Here is a 21,567-nt window from a genome sequence, read left to right as displayed (position 1 = left end):
TGGTCCCGAACCAACACAGATTAGTCTAGCATTGTAAGGACAGATGGTCCCGAACCAACACAGATTGGTCTAGCATTGTAAGGATAGATGGTCTCGGACCAACACAGATTGGTCTAGCATTGTAAGGATAGATGGTCCCGAACCAACACAGATTAGTCTAGCATTGATGGTCCCGAACCAACACAGATTAGTCTAGCATTGTAAGGATAGATGGTCCCGAACCAACACAGATTAGTCTAGCATTGTAAGGACAGATGGTCCCGAACCAACACAGATTGGTCTAGCATTGTAAGGATAGATGGTCCCGAACCAACACAGATTGGTCTAGCATTGTAAGGATAGATGGTCCCGAACCAACACAGATTGGTCTAGCATTGTAAGGATAGATGGTCCCGAACCAACACAGATTAGTCTAGCATTGTAAGGATAGATGGTCCCGAACCAACACAGATTAGTCTAGCATTGTAAGGATAGATGGTCCCGAACCAACACAGATTAGTTTAGCATTGTAAGGATAGATGGTCTCGAACCAACACAGATTAGTCGAGCATTGTAAGGATAGATGGTCTCGAACCAACACAGATTGGTCTAGCATTGTAAGGATAGATGGTCCCGAACCAACACAGATTAGTCTAGCATTGTAAGGATAGATGGTCCCGAACCAACACAGATTAGTCTAGCATTGTAAGGATAGATGGTCCCGAACCAACACAGATTAGTCTAGCATTGTAAGGATAGATGGTCCCGAACCAACACAGATTGGTCTAGCATTGTAAGGATAGATGGTCCCGAACCAACACAGATTGGTCTAGCATTGTAAGGATAGATGGTCCCGAACCAACACAGATTAGTCTAGCATTGATGGTCCCGAACCAACACAGATTAGTCTAGCATTGTAAGGATAGATGGTCCCGAACCAACACAGATTAGTCTAGCATTGTAAGGATAGATGATCCCGAACCAACACAGATTAGTCTAGCATTGTAAGGATAGATGGTCCCGAACCAACACAGATTAGTCTAGCATTGTAAGGATAGATGGTCCCGAACCAACACAGATTAGTCTAGCATTGTAAGGATAGATGGTCCCGAACCAACACAGATTGGTCTAGCATTGTAAGGATAGATGGTCCCGAACCAACACAGATTAGTCTAGCATTGTAAGGACAGATGGTCCCGAACCAACACAGATTAGTCTAGCATTGTAAGGATAGATGGTCCCGAACCAACACAGATTAGTCTAGCATTGTAAGGATAGATGGTCCCGAACCAACACAGATTAGTCTAGCATTGTAAGGATAGATGGTCCCGAACCAACACAGATTGGTCTAGCATTGTAAGGATAGATGGTCCCGAACCAACACAGATTGGTCTAGCATTGTAAGGATAGATGGTCCCGAACCAACACAGATTAGTCTAGCATTGTAAGGATAGATGGTCCCGAACCAACACAGATTAGTCTAGCATTGTAAGGATAGATGGTCCCGAACCAACACAGATTAGTCTAGCATTGTAAGGATAGATGGTCCCGAACCAACACAGATTAGTTTAGCATTGTAAGGATAGATGGTCTCGAACCAACACAGATTAGTCGAGCATTGTAAGGATAGATGGTCTCGAACCAACACAGATTGGTCTAGCATTGTAAGGATAGATGGTCCCGAACCAACACAGATTAGTCTAGCATTGTAAGGATAGATGGTCCCGAACCAACACAGATTAGTCTAGCATTGTAAGGATAGATGGTCCCGAACCAACACAGATTAGTCTAGCATTGTAAGGATAGATGGTCCCGAACCAACACAGATTGGTCTAGCATTGTAAGGATAGATGGTCCCGAACCAACACAGATTGGTCTAGCATTGTAAGGATAGATGGTCCCGAACCAACACAGATTAGTCTAGCATTGATGGTCCCGAACCAACACAGATTAGTCTAGCATTGTAAGGATAGATGGTCCCGAACCAACACAGATTAGTCGAGCATTGTAAGGATAGATGGTCCCGAACCAACACAGATTAGTCTAGCATTGTAAGGATAGATGGTCCCGAACCAACACAGATTAGTCTAGCATTGTAAGGATAGATGGTCCCGAACCAACACAGATTAGTCTAGCATTGTAAGGATAGATGGTCCCGAACCAACACAGATTAGTCTAGCATTGTAAGGATAGATGGTCTCGAACCAACACAGATTGGTCTAGCATTGTAAGGATAGATGGTCCCGAACCAACACAGATTGGTCTAGCATTGTAAGGATAGATGGTCCCGAACCAACACAGATTAGTCTAGCATTGTAAGGATAGATGGTCCCGAACCAACACAGATTAGTCTAGCATTGTAAGGACAGATGGTCCCGAACCAACACAGATTAGTCGAGCATTGTAAGGATAGATGGTCCCTAATCAACATTGTAAAGGGTAAAACTCTTATGTCTATAATGTATTTTTGTTGTGTGTATGGACCCCAGGAAGATCAGCTGTCAACTAGATGTCGTCATGGCATCAGCTGACGGCGATCCAAATACAGATATAGGAGGGGAGATGAAGTCCCCAACTAATTGATTTGGAGTCAGATATGTTGGCGTCAACGTAATAGTAAAAGGGTTAGGAAAACCAAGTACAACTTCACATCTCCCTCACTAACTTTAAGAACCAGCTGTCAGAGCAGCTCACAGATCACTGCACATAGCCCATCTGTAAACAGCCCATCTGTAAACAGCCCATCTATCTACCTCATCCCCATACTGTATTTATTTATTTATCTTGCTCCTTTGCACCCCAGTATCTCTACTTGCACATTCATCATCTTCTGGACATCTATCACTCCAGTGTTTAATTGCTAAATTGTAATTACTTCGCCACCATGGCCTATTTATTGCCTTATTACCTTCTTACCTCTCTTACCCTACCTCATTTGCTCACACTGTATATAGAGTTTCCTATTGTATTATGTTTTGTTTATTCCATGTGTAACTCTGTTTAGTTGTCTGTGTCACACTGCTTTGCTTTATCTTGGCCAGGTCGCAGTTGTAAATGAGAACTTTTTCTCAACTGTCCTACCTGGTGAAATAAAGGTGATCTGGTCTACCTGGTGAAATAAAGGTGATCTGGTCTACCTGGTGAAATAAAGGTGATCTGTCCTACCTGGTGAAATAAAGGTGATCTGTCCTACCTGGTGAAATAAAGGTGATCTGTCCTACCTGGTGAAATAAAGGTGATCTGTCCTACCTGGTGAAATAAAGGTGATCTGTCCTACCTGGTGAAATAAAGGTGATCTGTCCTACCTGGTGAAATAAAGGTGATCTGTCCTACCTGGTGAAATAAAGGTGATCTGTCCTACCTGGTGAAATAAAGGTGATCTGTCCTACCTGGTGAAATAAAGGTGATCTGTCCTACCTGGTGAAATAAAGGTGATCTGTCCTACCTGGTGAAATAAAGGTGATCTGTCCTACCTGGTGAAATAAAGGTGATCTGGTCTACCTGGTGAAATAAAGGTGATCTGGTCTACCTGGTTAAATAAAGGTGATCTGGTCTACCTGGTTAAATAAAGGTGATCTGGTCTACCTGGTTAAATAAAGGTGATCTGGTCTACCTGGTTAAATAAAGGTGATCTGGTCTACCTGGTTAAATAAAGGTGATCTGGTATACCTGGTGAAATAAAACATTTTTTTTTAAATGAACAAAGTTGAGTGAAGACGAGTGTGTGGCCGGTATCTCAGACGACACGGAGTGAAGGTAACCTGACCCTAGACCTGTGGTTAAGACAGGAGATATGAGGCTGTACTGTACTTACAGTTGATTGGCTATGAATGACGTCTGTTCATACCTCTGGATGTGGGGGGTATTTCTATGTGTTTTAGGGGAAACCCCAGATGAAGACCAAGAGCCAGAACAATAGAGAGTTTAATTCATTTCCACTGAATGTCTCTGGGTTTTAAACCAGGAAATCATGTGCTCATCGGGTACTTTTAGTATTTAATGTGTCAGTGGAGGTAGAGGAGGTGTGGGCACGTACTTACATTTCAGTGGCTATGAATCCCTTCAGCTCAGAGAGGAACAGGAACAACATGAAGACACAGCAGATAATGGACACTGTGGAGAGGAGAGGGGGAGGGAGGAGAGAAGAGAGGGGGAGGGTGGAGGGAAGGAGGGGAGGGAAGGGAGAGAGAGGAGAGAGGAGGGAAGAGAGGAGAGGGAAGAGAGGAGAGGGAAGAGAGGAGAGGGAAGAGAGGAGAGGGAAGAGAGGAGAGGGAAGAGAGGAGAGGGAAGAGAGGAGAGGAGAGGGGGAGGGAAGAGGGGGAGGGAAGAGAGGAGAGGGGGAGGGAAGAGAGGAGAGGGGGAGGGATGGAGGGAGGGAAGAATGAGAGGGGGAGGGATGGAAGAGGGGGAAGGGAGGAGAGGGGGAAGGGAGGGAAGAGGGGGGGAAGGGAGGGAAGAGGGGGAAGGGAGGGAAGAGGGGGAAGGGAGGGAAGAGAGGAGAGGGGGAAGGGAGGGAAGAGAGGAGAGGGGGGAGGGAAGGGAAGGGAAGGGAGGAGAGGAGAAGAGAGGAGAGGAATATCCACAGTTAGATTTGTTTATTGAGCTATACACACTGCTATTAAACCAAATAAAGGATTTTGGGCTGAGACCCACCCCAATATGGGCTGCAGTCCATCAGCCTAAAACTTCTAGAACCTTCTAAATCTTCCGTAATCTACTAGAGAATAACCCTCTAATAAGCAGTAGTTTCTAGCCTTGGCCCAGTCCATTACTAATGAGCAGTAGTTTCTAGCCTTGGCCCAGTCCTCCCTATAGCCCCGTCCTCCTCCCTATAGCCCCTCCTCTCCCCCCTCTACAGACCCTGGTCCGCTGGACTAGGCTACCTGCCGGTCTGGTATAATACATGGAATCTGTGCCATATTTCTTTACACTAATTAAATAGCTTTTAGTCTTCACAAAGAGACAAGGGGTGCCCCTCTGAGTACATTCTGTAGGGGTCAGTGGTCAAAATAGAGTTGGAAAAGACACGAGAGAGACTCACTCAGCCTCAATGACATCAGAATGTGACCTGCCTCCGGTGATGTCAGAGGGCAGGAGATCTTTGTGGGCTATACTCGGCATCGTCTCAGGATGGTAAGTTGATGGTTGAAGATATCCCTCTAGTGGTGTGGGGGCTGTGCTTTGGTAAAGTGGGTGGGGTTATATCCTGCCTGTTTGGCCCTGTCCGGGGGTGTCATCGGATGGGGCCACAGTGTCTCATGACCCCTCCTGTCTCAGCCTCCAGTATTTATGCTGCAGTAGTTTGTGTGTTGAGGAGCTAGGGTCAGTTTGTTATATCTGGAGTACTTCTCCTGTCTTATCCGGTGTCCTGTGTGAATTTAAGTATGCTCTGTCTAATTCTCTCGCTCTCCCTCCCCTCCCGGAGGACCTGAGCCCTAGGACCATGCCTCAGGACTATCTGGCATGACTCCTTGCTGTCCCCAGTCCACCTGGCCGTGCTGCTGCTCCAGTTTCAACTGTTCTGCCTGCGGCTATGGAACCCTGACCTGTTCACCAGACCTGCTGTTTTCAACTCTCTAGAGACAGCAGGAGCGGTAGAGATACTCTTAATGATCAGCTATGAAAAGCCAAATGACATTTACTCCTGAGGTGCTGACCTGTTGCACCCTCTACAACCACTGTGATTATTATTATTTGACCCTGCTGGTCATTTATGAACATTTGAACATCTTGGCCATGTTCTGTTATAATCTCCACCCGACACAGCCAGAAGAGGACTGGCCACCCCACATAGCCTGGTTCCTCTCTAGGTTTCTTCCTAGGTTCTGGCCTTTCTAGGGAGTTTTTCCTAGCCACCGTGCTTCTACACCTGCATTGCTTGCTGTTTGAGGTTTTAGGCTGGGTTTCTGTACAGCACTTTGAGACATCAGCTGATATAAGAAGGGCTTTATAAATACATTTGAATGTCAACCGTGTTTACATTCTCCCTTGATGTCATCAGGGATGGGCCAATGATGAATCAATGCTGGTAATGATTAGGAAACAAACAAAACAACCACATAGTTGATCTCCTAGTAATCCCAGTTGTATAATCACTGACACGGTGACAGCCTGGTGACGAAACAGGAAAACAACATGACAGAACAAAGAAACAAAAGATTCCACTGGATACCAGAGGACTGACTGACAGTTCTAGAATGCCTGAGGGCAGAGGGGGCGGGGCACAGGAAATCATTAACATTCTGTTACACACGGTTGTGTTTCCCCTGAGTAATGACAGGTATCCACCTAGCCAGTGGTGTCACGTGTTTAATAAGGGCCCTCTCAGATGTGTCCTGTAACGTTTTCAGATGTTCAATTACAAACATTTATATGTTAAGCCCAAAGTTTAATTAAAATGATTTAGGAAAAGAAATGACTACCCCACCCCCCCATTCTCCCTAGAGATGCCTGGGCAGGATGCTAGATACATCTAGTGTGTGCAGTATGGTCAGTGAAGTAAGCATGGTGGGAATCACCCATTGATCTTCGGTTATATTAAAAACCAAAAACATTTGCCTCCACTTTATTTCTAAATTGTGCAGAATTGCAGGAAACTAAACATTTCTCTCTTCGCTGTCACGGGGGGATTTTGGATGTGGCAATTAAATGAAAAAAAAGTATTTATTTAACATTTGTTTAACCAGGCAAGTCAGTTAAGAACAAATAATTATTTACAATGAAGGCCTACACCGAGCCAAACCCGGACGACGCTGGGCCAATTGTTAGCCGCTCTATGGGACTCCCAATCACGGCCGGGGGTGATACAAACTGGATTGGAAACAGGGGCTCTGTAGTGACGCCTCTAGCACTGAGATGCAGTACCTTAGACCGCTGAACCAGGGTCTGTAGTGACTCCTCTAGCACTGAGATGCCTTAGACCGCTGAACCAGGGTCTGTAGTGACTCCTCTAGCACTGAGATGCCTTAGACCGCTGAACCAGGGTCTGTAGTGACGGCTCTAACACTGAGATGCAGTGCCTTAGACCGCTGAACCAGGGTCTGCAGTGACGGCTCTAACACTGAGATGCAGTGCCTTAGACCACTGCACCACTCGGGAGCCTGAACCAGGGTCTGTAGTGACTCCTCTAACACGGAGATGCCGTGCCTTAGACCGCAGCGCCACCCGTGAGCCCAAGACCCACAAGCTACAGCGGCCCCTCGCGATGAGCTCTATTGTTGAGGGCCCTACAGCGGCCCCTCACGATGAGCTCTATTGTTGAGGGCTCTACAGCGGCCCCTCACGATGAGCTCTATTGTTGAGGGCCCTACAGCGGCCCCTCACGATGAGCTCTATTGTTGAGGGCCCTACAGCAGCCCCTCACGATGAGCTCTATTGTTGAGGGCCCTACAGCGGCCCCTCACGATGAGCTCTATTGTTGAGGGCCCTACAGCGGCCCCTCACGATGAGCTCTATTGTTGAGGGGCCTACAGCTATGATTTGATTTTAGCTGTCAGTGATGGGCAGGAAGTGTGCCTAGATAACCTACGCAGAAAAAAGTATATTTTTGACATAATCATTATGCCCAATTCGATGATGCTAGATTGCAGGCAAAAGTTGTTTCTGGTGATTAAAAAGTTAGAGAATTTAGATTTTTTTCAATTAGTTAGTTAATTCTCTAACTATTTGGCTAAGGTGTATGTAAACTTCAACTGTACATACCTGCACTCTGACAGGGGAGTAGACCAGCTGAACCATGAGGTGACAGGTACAGTTGTGGCCAAAAGGTTTGATAATGACACAAAAATGAATTTTCACGAAGTCTGCTGCCTCAGTTTGTATGATGGCAATTTGCATGTTATGAAGAGTGATCAGATGAATTGCAATTAATTGCAAAGTCCCTCTTTGCCATGCAAATGAACTGAATCCCCCAAAAACATTTCCACCGCATTTCAGCCCTGCCACAAAAGGACCAACTGACATGGTGTCAGTGATTATCTTGTTAACACAGGTGTGAGTGTTGATGAGGACAAGGCTGGAGATCACTCTGTCATGCTGATTGAGTTCAAATAACAGACTGGAAGCTTCAAAAGGAGGGTGAAGCTTGGAATCATTGTTCTTCCTCTGTCAACCATGGTTACCTGCAAGGAAACACGTGCCGTCAAATGCTTTGCACAAAAAGGGCTTCACAGACAAGGATATTGCTGCTAGTAAGATTGCACCTAAATCAACCATTTATCGGATCATCAAGAACTTCAAGGAGAGTGGTTCAATTGTTGTGAAGAAGGCTTCAGGGCGCCCAAGAAAGTCCAGCAAGCGCCAGGAGCGTCTCCTAAAGTTGATTCAGCTGCGGGATCGATCGGGGCATCACCAGTACAGAGCTTGCTCAGGAATGGCAGCAGGCAGGTGTGAGTGCATCTGCACACACAGTGAGGCGAAGACTTTTGGAGGATGGCCTGGTGTCAAGAAGGGCAGCAAAGAAGACACTTCTCTCCAGGAAAAACATCAGGGACAGACTGAAATTCTGCAAAAGGTACAGGGATTGGACTGCGGAGGACTGGGGTAAAGTCATTTTCTCTGATGAATCCCCTTTCCGATCGTTTGGGGCATCCGGAAAAAAGCTTGTCCGGATGAGGACAAGGTGAGCGCTACCATCAGTCCTGTGTCATGCCAACAGTAAAACATCCTGAGACCATTCATGTGTGGGGTTGCTTCTCAGCCAAGGGAGTGTGTCATGCCAACAGTAAAGCATCCTGAGACCATTCATGTGTGGGGTTGCTTCTCAGCCAAGGGAGTGTGTCATGCCAACAGTAAAGCATCCTGAGACCATTCATGTGTGGGGTTGCTTCTCAGCCAAAGGAGTGGGCTCACTCACAATTTTGCCTAAGAACACAGCCATGAATAAAGAATGGTACCAACACATCCTCCAAGAGCAACCTCTCCCAACCATCCAGGAACAATTTGGTGACAAAAACACATCCTCCAAGAGCAACCTCTCCCAACCATCCAGGAACAATTTGGTGACAAACAATGCCTTTTCCAGCATGATGGAGCACCTGTCATCAGTCAGGATGTGGCCCAGAAGTTAATTGACAGCATGCCAGGGAGGATTTTTATTTTTATTTAACCTTTATTTTACTAGGCAAGTCAGTTAAGAACAAATTCTTATTTTCAATGACGGCCTAGGAACAGTGGGTTAACTGCCTGTTCAGGGGCAGAACGACAGATTTGTACCTTGTCAGCTCGGGGGTTTGAACTTGCAGCCTTCCGGTTACTAGTCCAACGCTCTAACCACTAGGCTACCCTGCCACCCCGGATGGCAGAGGTCTTGAAAAAGAAGGGTCAACACTGCAAATATTGACTCTTTGCACCAACTGCATGTAATTGTCAATAAAAGCCTTTGACACTTATGAAATGCTTGTAATTATACTTCAGTATTCCATAGTAACATCTGACAAAAATATCTAAAGACACTGAAGCAGCGAACTTTGTGAAAATTAATATTTGTGTCGTTCTCAAAACTTTTGGCCACGACTGCACATATAGTGCCTTGCGAAAGTATTCGGCCCCCTTGAACTTTGCGACCTTTTGCCACATTTCAGTTTTCAAACATAAAGATATAAAACTGTATTTTTTTGTGAAGAATCAACAAGTGGGACACAATCATGAAGTGGAACAACATTTATTGGATATTTCAAACTTTTTAACAAATCAAAAACTGAAAAATTGGGCGTGCAAAATTATTCAGCCCCTTTACTTTCAGTGCAGCAAACTCTCTCCAGAAGTTCAGTGAGGATCTCTGAATGATCCAATGTTGACCTAAATGACTAATGATGATAAATACAATCCACCTGTGTGTAATCAAGTCTCCGTATAAATGCACCTGCACTGTGATGGTCTCAGAGGTCCGTTAAAAGCGCAGAGAGCATCATGAAGAACAAGGAACACACCAGGCAGGTCCGAGATACTGTTGTGAAGAAGTTTAAAGCCGGATTTGGATACAAAAAGATTTCCCAAGCTTTAAACATCCCAAGGAGCACTGTGCAAGCGATAATATTGAAATGGAAGGAGTATCTGACCACTGCAAATCTACCAAGACCTGGCCGTCCCTCTAAACTTTCAGCTCATACAAGGAGAAGACTGATCAGAGATGCAGCCAAGAGGCCCATGATCACTCTGGATGAACTGCAGAGATCTACAGCTGAGGTGGGAGACTCTGTCCATAGGACAACAATCAGTCGTATATTGCACAAATCTGGCCTTTATGGAAGAGTGGCAAGAAGAAAGCCATTTCTTAAAGATATCCATAAAAAGTGTCGTTTAAAGTTTGCCACAAGCCACCTGGGAGACACACCAAACATGTGGAAGAAGGTGCTCTGGTCAGATGAAACCAAAATTGAACTTTTTGGCAACAATGCAAAATGTTATGTTTGGCGTAAAAGCAACACAGCTCATCACCCTGAACACACCATCCCCACTGTCAAACATGGTGGTGGCAGCATCATGGTTTGGGCCTGCTTTTCTTCAGCAGGGACAGGGAAGATGGTTAAAATTGATGGGAAGATGGATGGAGCCAAATACAGGACCATTCTGGAAGAATGGATGGAGTCTGCAAAAGACCTGAGACTGGGACGGAGATTTGTCTTCCAACAAGACAATGATCCAAAACATAAAGCAAAATCTACAATGGAATGGTTCAAAAATAAACATATCCAGGTGTTAGAATGGCCAAGTCAAAGTCCAGACCTGAATCCAATCGAGAATCTGTGGAAAGAACTGAAAACTGCTGTTCACAAATGCTCTCCATCCAACCTCACTGAGCTCGAGCTGTTTTGCAAGGAGGAATGGGAAAAAAATTCAGTCTCTCGATGTGCAAAACTGATAGAGACATACCCCAAGCGACTTACAGCTGTAATCGCAGCAAAAGGTGGCGCTACAAAGTATTAACTTAAGGGGGCTGAATAATTTTGCACGCCCAATTTTTCAGTTTTTGATTTGTTAAAAAAGTTTGAAATATCCAATAAATGTCATTCCACTTCATGATTGTGTCCCACTTGTTGTTGATTCTTCACAAAAAAAAACAGTTTTATATCTTTATGTTTGAAGCCTGAAATGTGGCAAAAGGTCGCAAAGTTCAAGGGGGCAGAATACTTTCGCAAGGCACTGTACCTGAACTCTGACAGGTGAGTAGACTAACTGAACCATGATAAGTGTGTGTGTGTGTGTGTGTGTGTGGAGGGCTACTCACCCACAGCTCCTGTGTACGTGGGCTGGGTCAGGTCTTTGGGTACTTTCCTGTAGATATCCAACCTAATGGAAGAGAAAGAGGGAGGGGTTAGAGAAACAAAAACCAGCAATGAACGGGGTTCACAAGATGACAGAAAGGACACAAGATCAGTTAGGTGCAACTTTAGGCACTCTATCATGTAGGACCTATCATCCTTTAGGTGCAATCACTGAGAGCATTACAGTGATTATCTCTCAATACCACAAGGATGTTGCGAGTGAAGTTTAGTCTTGAGCTGTCGGTTGGTTATCTTGGAATGTAGCAGGGAATCATTCTTAAAAGCATTACTTATATATAAATACTACCAAATAGGGCAATCTTCTGTATAACACCCTTGTCACAACACGGCTGATTGGCTCAAACGCATTAAAAAGGAAATAAATTGTTCAAATTAACAAGGCATGCCTGTTAACCTCGCTGGGATATGTGGGACACTAGCGTCCCACCTGGCCAATAGCCAGGGAAAATGCAGAGCGTCAAATTCAAATAAATTACTATAAAAATCAAACTTTCATTAAATCACATGTGCAAGATAGCAAATTAAAGCTACATGGTTGTGAATCCAGCCAACATGTCAGATTTCAAAAAGGCTTTTGGGCGAAAGCAAACGATACTATTATCTGAGGATAGCACCTCCGTCAACAAAGAGAGAAACCATATTTCAACCCTGCAGGAGCGACACAAAACGTAGAAATAAAAATATAATTAATGCCTTACTTTTGACGAGCTTCTTTTGTTGGAATATGTCCCATAAACATCACAAATTGTCCTTTTGTTCGATTAATTCCGTCGATATATACCCAAAATGTCAATTTATTTGCCGCGTATGATCCAGAAAAACAGACTGTTTTCAACTTGTTCAACGTGACTACAAAATATCTCAAAAGTTACCTGTAAACTTCGCCAAAACATTTCAAACTACTTTTGTAATACAACTTTAGGTATTTTTTTACGTAAATAATCAATAAAATTGAAGACGGGATGATCTGTGTTCAATACAGGAAGAAAACAAATTGAAGCATGCTTTCTGGTCACGCGCCTCTAACAGTACACTTCAAGTGACCCTCGTTCAAGATGGCCGTACTGCTTCCTCAACCAAATTCTAAAGACTGTTGACATCCAGAGGAAGCAATAGGAACTGCAAGAAGGTCCCTTAGAAATCTGGATTACCAATGAAAACCCATTGAAAAGAGTGACCACCAAAAATCTGAATGGTTTGTCCTCGGGGTTTCGCCTGCTAAATAAGTTCTGTTAAACTCACAGACATGATTCAAACAGTTTTAGAAACTTCAGTGTTTTCTATCCAAATCTACTCATAATACGCATATATCTTATCTCCTGGGGATGAGTAGCAGGCAGTTGAATTTGGGCATGCATTTCATCCGGACGTGAAAATACTGCCCCCTGTCACCAAGAAGTTAACTTCTTTGGGGTAGGGGGCAGTATTGGGAATTTTGGATGAAAAGTGTTCCCAAATTAAGCTGCCTGCTACTCAGCCATAAAAGCTACAATGTGCATATAATTAGTAGATTTGGATAGAAAACACTGACATTTCTAAAACTGTTTGAATCATGTCTGTGAGTATAACAGAACTCATATGGCAGGCACAAACCTGAGAAGAAATCCAACCAGGAAGTGGGAAATGTAGTTTTTCCAACTCAGCCCCTATCGAATTCACAGTGGGATATTGGTCATGTTGCACTTCCTAAGGCTTCCACTAGATGTCAACAGTATTTAGAAACTGGTTTAAGGGTTCTACTATAAAGGAGGGGCTCATAAGAGCTCTTTGGGTGAGTAGTCTGGCAGAGTGCCACAGCCTCAGTCTCACGAGCTCATGGGAAAGGTAGCTACATTCCACTTCATTTCTGAAGACAAAGGAATTGTCCGGTTGGAATATTATTGAAGATTTATGTTAAGAACATCTTAAAGATTGATTCTTAACATCGTTTGACATGTTGCTACGAAATGTAACGGAACTTTGACTTTTCGTCTGCGCCTAGTGAAAACTCGCCATGAATGTGGATTACTAGACTGAACGCGCAAACAAAAGGATCTATTTTGACATGAATTATGGATATTATCGAACAAAACAAACATTTATTGTGGAACTGGGATTCCTGGGAGTGCATTCTGATGAAGATCATCAAAGGTAAGTGAATATTTATAATTCTATTCTGACATCTGTTGACTCCAACATGGCGGATATCTGTTTGGCTTGATTTGGGCTCTGAGCGCCGTACTCAGATTATTGCTTTTTCGGTAAAGTTTGTTTTAAATCTGACACAGCGGTTGCATTAATTAAGGAGAAGTGTATCTATAATTCCATGCATAATACTTGTATTTTTCATCAACATTTTATGAGCATTTCTGTAAATTGATGTGGCTCTCTGCAAAAATCACTGGATGTTTTGGAACTACTGAACGTAACGCGCCAATGTAAAATCAGATTTTTTGATATAATTATTTGCTTTACCGAACAAAACATACATGTACTCTCTTTGGTTGGAAAATGACAATGCTTTCTGTGACTAGTTGCTGACCTAACATAATCATATGTTCTGCTTTCGCCGAAAAGCGTTTTTGAAATCGGACACTGTGGTTGGATTACCGTGAGTTTTATCTTTAAAATACGTCTATGTTTGAGGAATTTTAATTATGGTATTTCTGTTGTTGTTTTGAATTTGGCACCCTGCAGTTTCACTGGCTGTTGAGAGGTGGGATGCTAGCCTCTAGGTTCATTGAAATACATTCCAGGTGACTACCTCATGAAGCTGGTTGAGAGAATGCCAAGAGTGCAAAGGGTGGCTACTTTGAAGAATATCAAATATATTTTCATTTGTTTAACACTTTTTTGGTTACTACATGATTCCGTATGTGAAATTTCATAGAGTTGATGTCTTCACAATTATTCTACAACGTAGAAAACAGTGAAAATAAAGAAAAACCCTGGAACGAGTTGGTGTCCAAACTTTTGACTGGTACTGAATATAAATGACTGCAAAAACATTAGGACTTCTGGGATCCCATTTTCCCCTAATTTGTTTTTCTTTCTCAAAACCATTAAAACCTCTAAATACTAAATCTGGATGAATCTGAGGTGTTGGTTCATAAGGAGACGAAGTGTGCAGATGATTTTGAGCTTGAGTGTTACAAATGTAAAGAAAGTTGTTAATAGTTCCCTTGTTTTTAGAGATATCAATAACACATGCTGTAAAAAAAAATCTGATTTTTGATTTGTCAATAACTCAGCCATGTTTTGAGCAATCCCTTAGTTTTTCTCAAACTAGGTTAAAGGACATGGGCCGAATTTGGTCATTTAAACACCACTTCTGGTTCTAAATTTGGATATGAGGATTTAAGTGAGACTTCTTTTAACAGCGCCACCTATAGGCCAACCGGTGGCATTCTGTTTAACCAAGCTTCTGTGTACCAAATTTAGACAAAAAGTGACCAACCTATGCTTGAGATATTTGACAAAGTTATTTGAAAGAGAGAGAGAGAGAGAGAGAGAGACAGGAGAGAGGTGGTGAGAGAGAGGGGGGGATTTTCAGCACATTTTATATTCCCAGAATACTTTGCAGCATTACTGAAGAGCAGTGGAATGTTAGCTCTGAAACACAGCCATGACAAACAGGCTCAGACAGCCTCACACATTCCTGAAATCTGACCCCAGCAATGACCTATTAACACCCAACACACAGACACAGACAGCCACATGGAAAAGTACACAAGACACACCAAACATCTGAACACACACACACATCATCTCACACCATTCAGCATTGGCCTCAATGTACAGGAAGATGTGTCTAGTCGGGTCAGCACTGGCTTCAATGTACAGGAAGATCTGATAGTTGCTAATTTGATACTAAAACTAAAGTCAATAACACATCAAGACAGTGTGTTCTAAGACTACTACAGGACCCAGGAAACACTGCTCTAGACTACTACAGGACCAGGAAACACTGCTCTAGGACTACTACAGGACCCAGGAAACACTGCTCTAAGACTACTACAGGACCCAGGAAACACTGCTCTAGGACTACTACAGGACCAGGAAACACTGCTCTAGGACTACTACAGGACCAGGAAACACTGCTCTAGGACTACTACAGGACCAGGAAACACTGCTCTAGGACTACTACAGGACCAGGAAACACTGCTCTAGGACTACTACAGGACCAGGAAACACTGCTCTAGACTACTACAGGACCAGGAAACACTACTCTATGACTACTACAGGACCAGGAAACACTGCTCTAGACTACTACAGGACCAGGAAACACTGCTCTAGACTACTACAGGACCAGGAAACACTGCTCTAGGACTACTACAGGACCCAGGAAACACTGCTCTAGGACTACTACAGGACCCAGGAAACACTGCTCTATGACTACTACAGGACCCAGGAAACACTGCTCTATGACTACTACAGGACCCAGGAAACACTGCTCTAGGACTACTACAGGACCAGGAAACACTGTTCTAGGACTACTACAGAACCCAGGAGACACTGCTCTAGGACTACTACAGAACCCAGGAAACACTGCTCTAGGACTACTACAGAACCCAGGAAACACTGCTCTAGGACTACTACAGGACCAGGAAACACTGCTCTAAGACTACTACAGGACCCAGGAAACACTGCTCTATGACTACTACAGGACCCAGGAAACACTGCTCTATGACTACTACAGGACCCAGGAAACACTGCTCTAGGACTACTACAGGACCAGGAAACACTGTTCTAGGACTACTACAGAACCCAGGAGACACTGCTCTAGGACTACTACAGAACCCAGGAAACACTGCTCTAGGACTACTACAGAACCCAGGAAACACTGCTCTAGGACTACTACAGGACCAGGAAACACTGCTCTAAGACTACTACAGGACCCAGGAAACACTGCTCTAAGACTACTACAGGACCCAGGAAACACTGCTCTAAGACTACTACAGGACCAGGAAACACTACTCTAGACTACTACTCCGCCATTTCATCAGCTGTCTGGGTGGCTGGTCTCAGAAAATCCCGCAAGCTAAGAAGCCGGGTGTGGAGGTCCTGGACTGGTATGGTTACACGTGGACTGCGGTTGTAAGGCCCGTAGGATGTACTACCAAATATTCTCTAAAACGGTGGAGGCGGCTTATAGTAGAGAAATTAACATTCAATTCTCTGGTAACCGCTACGGTGGACATTCCTGCACTTAGCATGCCAACTACATCGCTCCGTCAAAACTTAGGACATCTGTGGCATTGTGTTGTGTGACAAAACTGCTAATTTTAGAGGCGTTTGGGCTTATATTGTCCCCAGCACAAGGCGCACCTGTGTAATGACCATGCTGTTTAATCAGCTTCTAGATAAAACACACCCGTCGGGTTGATAGATTATCTTGGAAAAGGAGAAATGCTCACAAACAGGGATGTAAACAAATGTGCACAAAATGAGAGAAAGAAAAGCTTTTTGATCTCAGAAACGGGATCTGTTAATTCAGCTCATGGGAAACATGGGCCCAACACTTTGCATGTGTTTGTATTGTTGTTCAGTATAGATAATAAAACGGTGTACGTGTATTTTTCCGACAGCAGTTGTGCCACCGTCTCTGCAGGACATACAAGGAGGCCACCACAGAGGCTACAGTATCCGCTCCACACCTCCCCCGTATGGGCCCGTTGCCTCTTACCACTATCCAGCCCAAGTAGCCCACGTCCTCTGAACTGACTGGCTGGAGAGCTACACCTCAGACTTCTCCATACACTGACTAAGCTACATGCAACCTGCTTTTCTGTCTTTATAAGTAAACCGTTTTACTATCCTGCTTGAAATGTTGACGTGTTGAGTTGTCTGGGACAGCTAGCTAGTTGGATGTGGAGTGAAACATGTCTTGACGTGTTGAGTTCTCTGGGACAGCTAGCTAGTTGGATGTGGAGTGAAACATGTCTTGACGTGTTGAGTTGTCTGGGACAGCTAGCTAGTTGGATGTGGAGTGAAACATGTCTTGACGTGTTGAGTTGTCTGGGACAGCTAGCTAGTTGGATGTGGAGTGAAACATGTCTTGACGTGTTGAGTTGTCTGGGACAGCTAGCTAGTTGGATGTGGAGTGAAACATGTCTTGACGTGTTGAGTTGTCTGGGACAGCTAGCTAGTTGGATGTGTAGTGAAACATGTCTTGACGTGTTGAGTTCTCTGGGACAGCTAGCTAGTTGGATGTGGAGTGGGACCACACATTCTAAATGAGATCGTTAAATGTGAACATTCCAAAAAAGGTATTTCGACTTCAGATCATTGTCAACTCTTAGTAAACTCTGATCTTCCCCTGTATTTGAGAGTTCAAATGGCCCCCCTATTCCCTACAGCAGTGGTTCCCAGCTCCAGTCCTACAGTACGCACAACAGTACACTTTGTGTGTTGTAGCCCTGGATAAACTCACCTGATTCAACTCATTGAAGGCCTAAATGATTAGTTAACAAGTAGAATCAGGTGTGTTTGTCGAGGGCTACAACAAACTGTACTGCTGGTAGTACTGGAGGACTGGAGTAGGGAACCACTGCCCTACAGGGCCCTGGTCAAAAGTAGTGCACTATGTAGGGAATAGAGTGTCATTTTGGACAAAACCAGTATCAGCGACATTCCCATAACGAGGTGTCTCACAGGTACGACTGTCTTGACGCAACACAGCAGGTTCTAAAGTACACATGCACTTACCAGGGTCTTGTGTCGGGTAGAATGATTATCTTGATTCAACATTACACAACTTGAGGCAGCCAGGCAAGTCCCAGCCCTGATGACAAGCAGTGTGCAAACAATGGCTGTGGGATTTGGAACGGTATACCCAGCCTGGGCTCAGAACATTTTGTATTATTCTGTACATAAATCTGAACCACTACTTTTACTATATGTAATGTTTCTTAGGGTATGTATTAATTTATGGATGTCCATCTATTTCGTATAATATGTTAAGAATTACACTTTGTACGATATGTTACGAATTGGAAAACACTACTATAGGTTATGAATTTGCAAAATGTATGATTTTTTTTCACGAATTCTAGCTAGGTGGCTAAAGTTAACTAGGCTAGGGGTTAGCTAACTAGTTGCAAAGTAGCTAAAAAGTAGTAAGTAGTTGAAAAGTTGGTCAAATGTTAAAGTTGTCCATGAGGAGATTTGAACTTGCAACCTATGGATTGCTAGATGTTCACGTTATATGCCCACTCATCCATCACCCTACTTTCGTTTTAGCCTTAAGTAACTATCGGATGTAACCATACCAAACGTAACATATACTTTTCAAATCAAATCAAATTTTATTTGTCACATACACATGGTTAGCAGATGTTAATGCGAGTGTAGCGAAATGCTTGTGCTTCTAGTTCCGACAATGCAGTAATAACGAGCAAGTAATCTAACTAACAATTCCAAAAAAAAACTACTGTCATACACAGTGTAAGGGGAATTTTGTGTATATATAGTGTTTGGACACCACTTCAAATGAGTGGATTTGGCTATTTCATCAAATCTAACACACCGCCATGCAATCTCCATAGACAAACATTCAGTAGAATGGCCTTACTGAAGAGCTCAGTGACTTTCAACGTGACACCGTCACAGGATGCCACCTTTCCAACAAGTCAGTTGGTCAAATTTATGCCCTGATAGAGCTGCCCCGGTCAACTATAAGGACTGTTATTGTGAAGTGGAAACATCTAGGAGCAACAACGTCTCAGCCATAAAGTGGTAGGCCACACAAGCTCACAGAGCGGGACAGCAGAGCGCTGAAGCACATTGCACGTAAAAATCATCAGGACCCAGCAAACTGCCTCTGGAAGCATCGTCAGCACAATAACTGTTTGTCGGGAGCTTCATGAAATGTGTTGCCATGTTTGAGCAACCACACACAAGCCTAAAATCACCATGTGAAATGCCAAGCATTGGCTAGAGTGGTGTAAAGCTCGCCGCCATTGGACTCTGGAGCAGTGGAAACGCGTTCTCTGGAGTGGTGAATCACGTGTCACCATCTGGCAGTCCGACGGACTAATCTTGGTTTGGCGGATGCCAGGAGAACACTACCTGCCCCAATGCATAGTGCCAACTGTAAAGTTTGGTGGAGGAGGAATAATGGTCCGGGCCCCTTAGTTCCAGTGAAGGGAAATCTTAATGCTACAGCACACAATGACACTCTAGATGATTCTGAGCTTCCAACTTTGTGGCAACAGTTTGGGGAAGGCCCTATCCTGTTTCAGCATGACAATGACCCCGTGCGAGGTCCATACAGAAATTGTTTGTTGAGATCGGTGTGGAAGAACTTGACTGGCCTGAGCTAAACCCCTTCAAACACCTTTGGGATAAATTGGAACGCCGACTGCGAGCCAGGCCTACTCGCCCAACCTACTACTGCTTGTGGCTGAATGGAAGCAAGTCCCTGCAGCAATGTTCCAACATCTAGTGGAAAGCCTTCCCAGAAGAGTGGAGGCTGTTATAGCAGCAAAGGGGGGGACCAACTCCATATTAATGCCAATGCTTTTGGAATGAGGTGATTGACGAGCAGGTGTCTACATACTTTTGGTAATGTAGTATAGCTTACTAATTTGAGTGTCCCGGATTTACTTTTACTATGTTACGTCTAGTCTATGAGACCAGCCTGGTATTACGTTTATATTTGCGTGTGTGACCGCAGTCTCTTGGCGCTGTAGGTCCAACAGAGTATGAACCAGTACTCTACATCCTACCGATGAGTCCTCATCCTCTCTCCTTCGTGCACCGAAGTACAATCATAATATAGGTGAAAGCATAGGTCATGACAGAAACAATGGCTGATATTAAATGGACCAACAAAAGGAGAGTATTTGGATATTTACAAAATAAATAACATACTGCATAAATAATACAATGTAAGACAACAATAGCCTATAATTTAACGTATGTGTAATATAATAGCCTATTAGGTTTTATTTCACAATTAAAGGTTTAGGTACCTTTTATTAGTGTTTTTCAGAATGATAGCCTGTTAGCCTAGATGCTAAATAGTTCGTCTGAATGGGCATCTCTTCAGGCAAAGCGGGTATACTTTTTGGACAATCTACTGACCCAATAAAACTGCAGCTGCCCGCAGATACAATATAATAATACCTGTTGTAGCAACTATCATACCGTTAACTTGTTGGCTAGTAAACTTAGAACAAGAGGATAGCAGGGGAATCTCTATATACACAGAAGACAATTTTAAAAATATTACGAGTGTAATTTAAGCCTGAGAATTGTGAACCAAAATCCTTTTACTCACCTCCTCACATCGAAAACCATGATGTTTGCACGTTTTAGATGAGTATATTAAAACAATTCAGTTAACGGAAAATCAGCACAGATTTCTCTACAATCCTACCGGTTGTTCATCGTTACCGGGTTGACGTCAGTTTAGGACGCTTTTGCCCAAATCCTATTGGTTGAATTCACTTCCTGGATGAAAGATCCTCCTTCCGTTCTTTTAAATTAAACCAGACCGTAGAGCTGTGTTAAAATACTCATACTAAACCACACTATTTGTAACGTGATTGGGTATATAGTATGATTATTGGTCATAATATGGATATAGTTAGTATGCCAAAAGTTCCCCGATGTCGTACTAAAATCTCCAAAATATGAAGTTAACACGCAGAGGACACTATTTCCGTACGTTTAGGGCCCATAATGCACCTCTTCAGGAAATTGACGTGGCTTCACATGGTTTGCAAATTTGAAGGAAATGGCGGGAAATATGCAGTCGAAGTCCGACGAGAGCGGATACAAATCCATTGCTTTAACTAATTATGACAAATGTTAAGAACATGTTGAGCAATGTAATAAAGTAATGACTTTAAAGTTACTTACACTTTATGTTGGCTGACAATTTGTTAGTTACGCTATCCATACAGCAGTATGTACTGGTATGTTAGCTACTGTTAGGTACCTAACGGTAGTTGGCTACTAATACTTGGAATTTGCCAGGTAGTATATTAACTATAATCTAAAATTCCAAAGTTTATTGACTTGATTATTCACATCATTCTTAACTAAACGGTATAGTCGTTGTGCGTTCTCAATGGACTTAGTTAATTCTGTCTCCCGATTTCAGAGAACTCTCCTCTGAGTGCAGAATAACTGATGAATATACAAATGCTCAACACTGGTTGAATATGGTCGGTGTCAGTAAAGTCGGCAAAAAGTGTAATTGAATTGTTGCCAGCAGCACAGTTACAGTCACCAACACTCTGGATAACATGTAAACAGCCTAACCAGCTCTGCTAGGGGCGAGGAAAATAGTCCGAGTGAGGTGTTCTCTCATTTG

At 43.5% G+C, this 21,567-nt stretch overlaps 1 protein-coding gene across 1 annotated transcript in view; it reads right to left on the bottom strand.

Moving 5' to 3' along the window:
• The window catches only part of ergic1 (endoplasmic reticulum-golgi intermediate compartment 1), a 46,588-nt gene extending 25,726 nt beyond the window's left edge, over positions 1-20,862 (bottom strand). Inside the window, exons 1-3 of the mRNA XM_042303532.1 lie at positions 20,527-20,862; positions 11,207-11,268; positions 4,020-4,092 (exon numbers count right to left, since the gene is read on the bottom strand). Coding sequence (XP_042159466.1) covers positions 4,020-4,092; positions 11,207-11,268; positions 20,527-20,546 — 155 coding nt within the window. The 5' untranslated portion in view covers positions 20,547-20,862. The remainder of the gene's footprint in view (positions 1-4,019; positions 4,093-11,206; positions 11,269-20,526) is intronic.
• Between the last annotated feature and the right edge of the window lie 705 nt (positions 20,863-21,567).

This window comes from Oncorhynchus tshawytscha, linkage group LG21 (assembly GCF_018296145.1).
Source record: "Oncorhynchus tshawytscha isolate Ot180627B linkage group LG21, Otsh_v2.0, whole genome shotgun sequence".
Taxonomy (NCBI): domain Eukaryota; kingdom Metazoa; phylum Chordata; class Actinopteri; order Salmoniformes; family Salmonidae; genus Oncorhynchus; species Oncorhynchus tshawytscha.
Note: the sequence above shows the minus strand (reverse complement) of the source record. Positions and strands in the feature narration are given on the sequence as shown.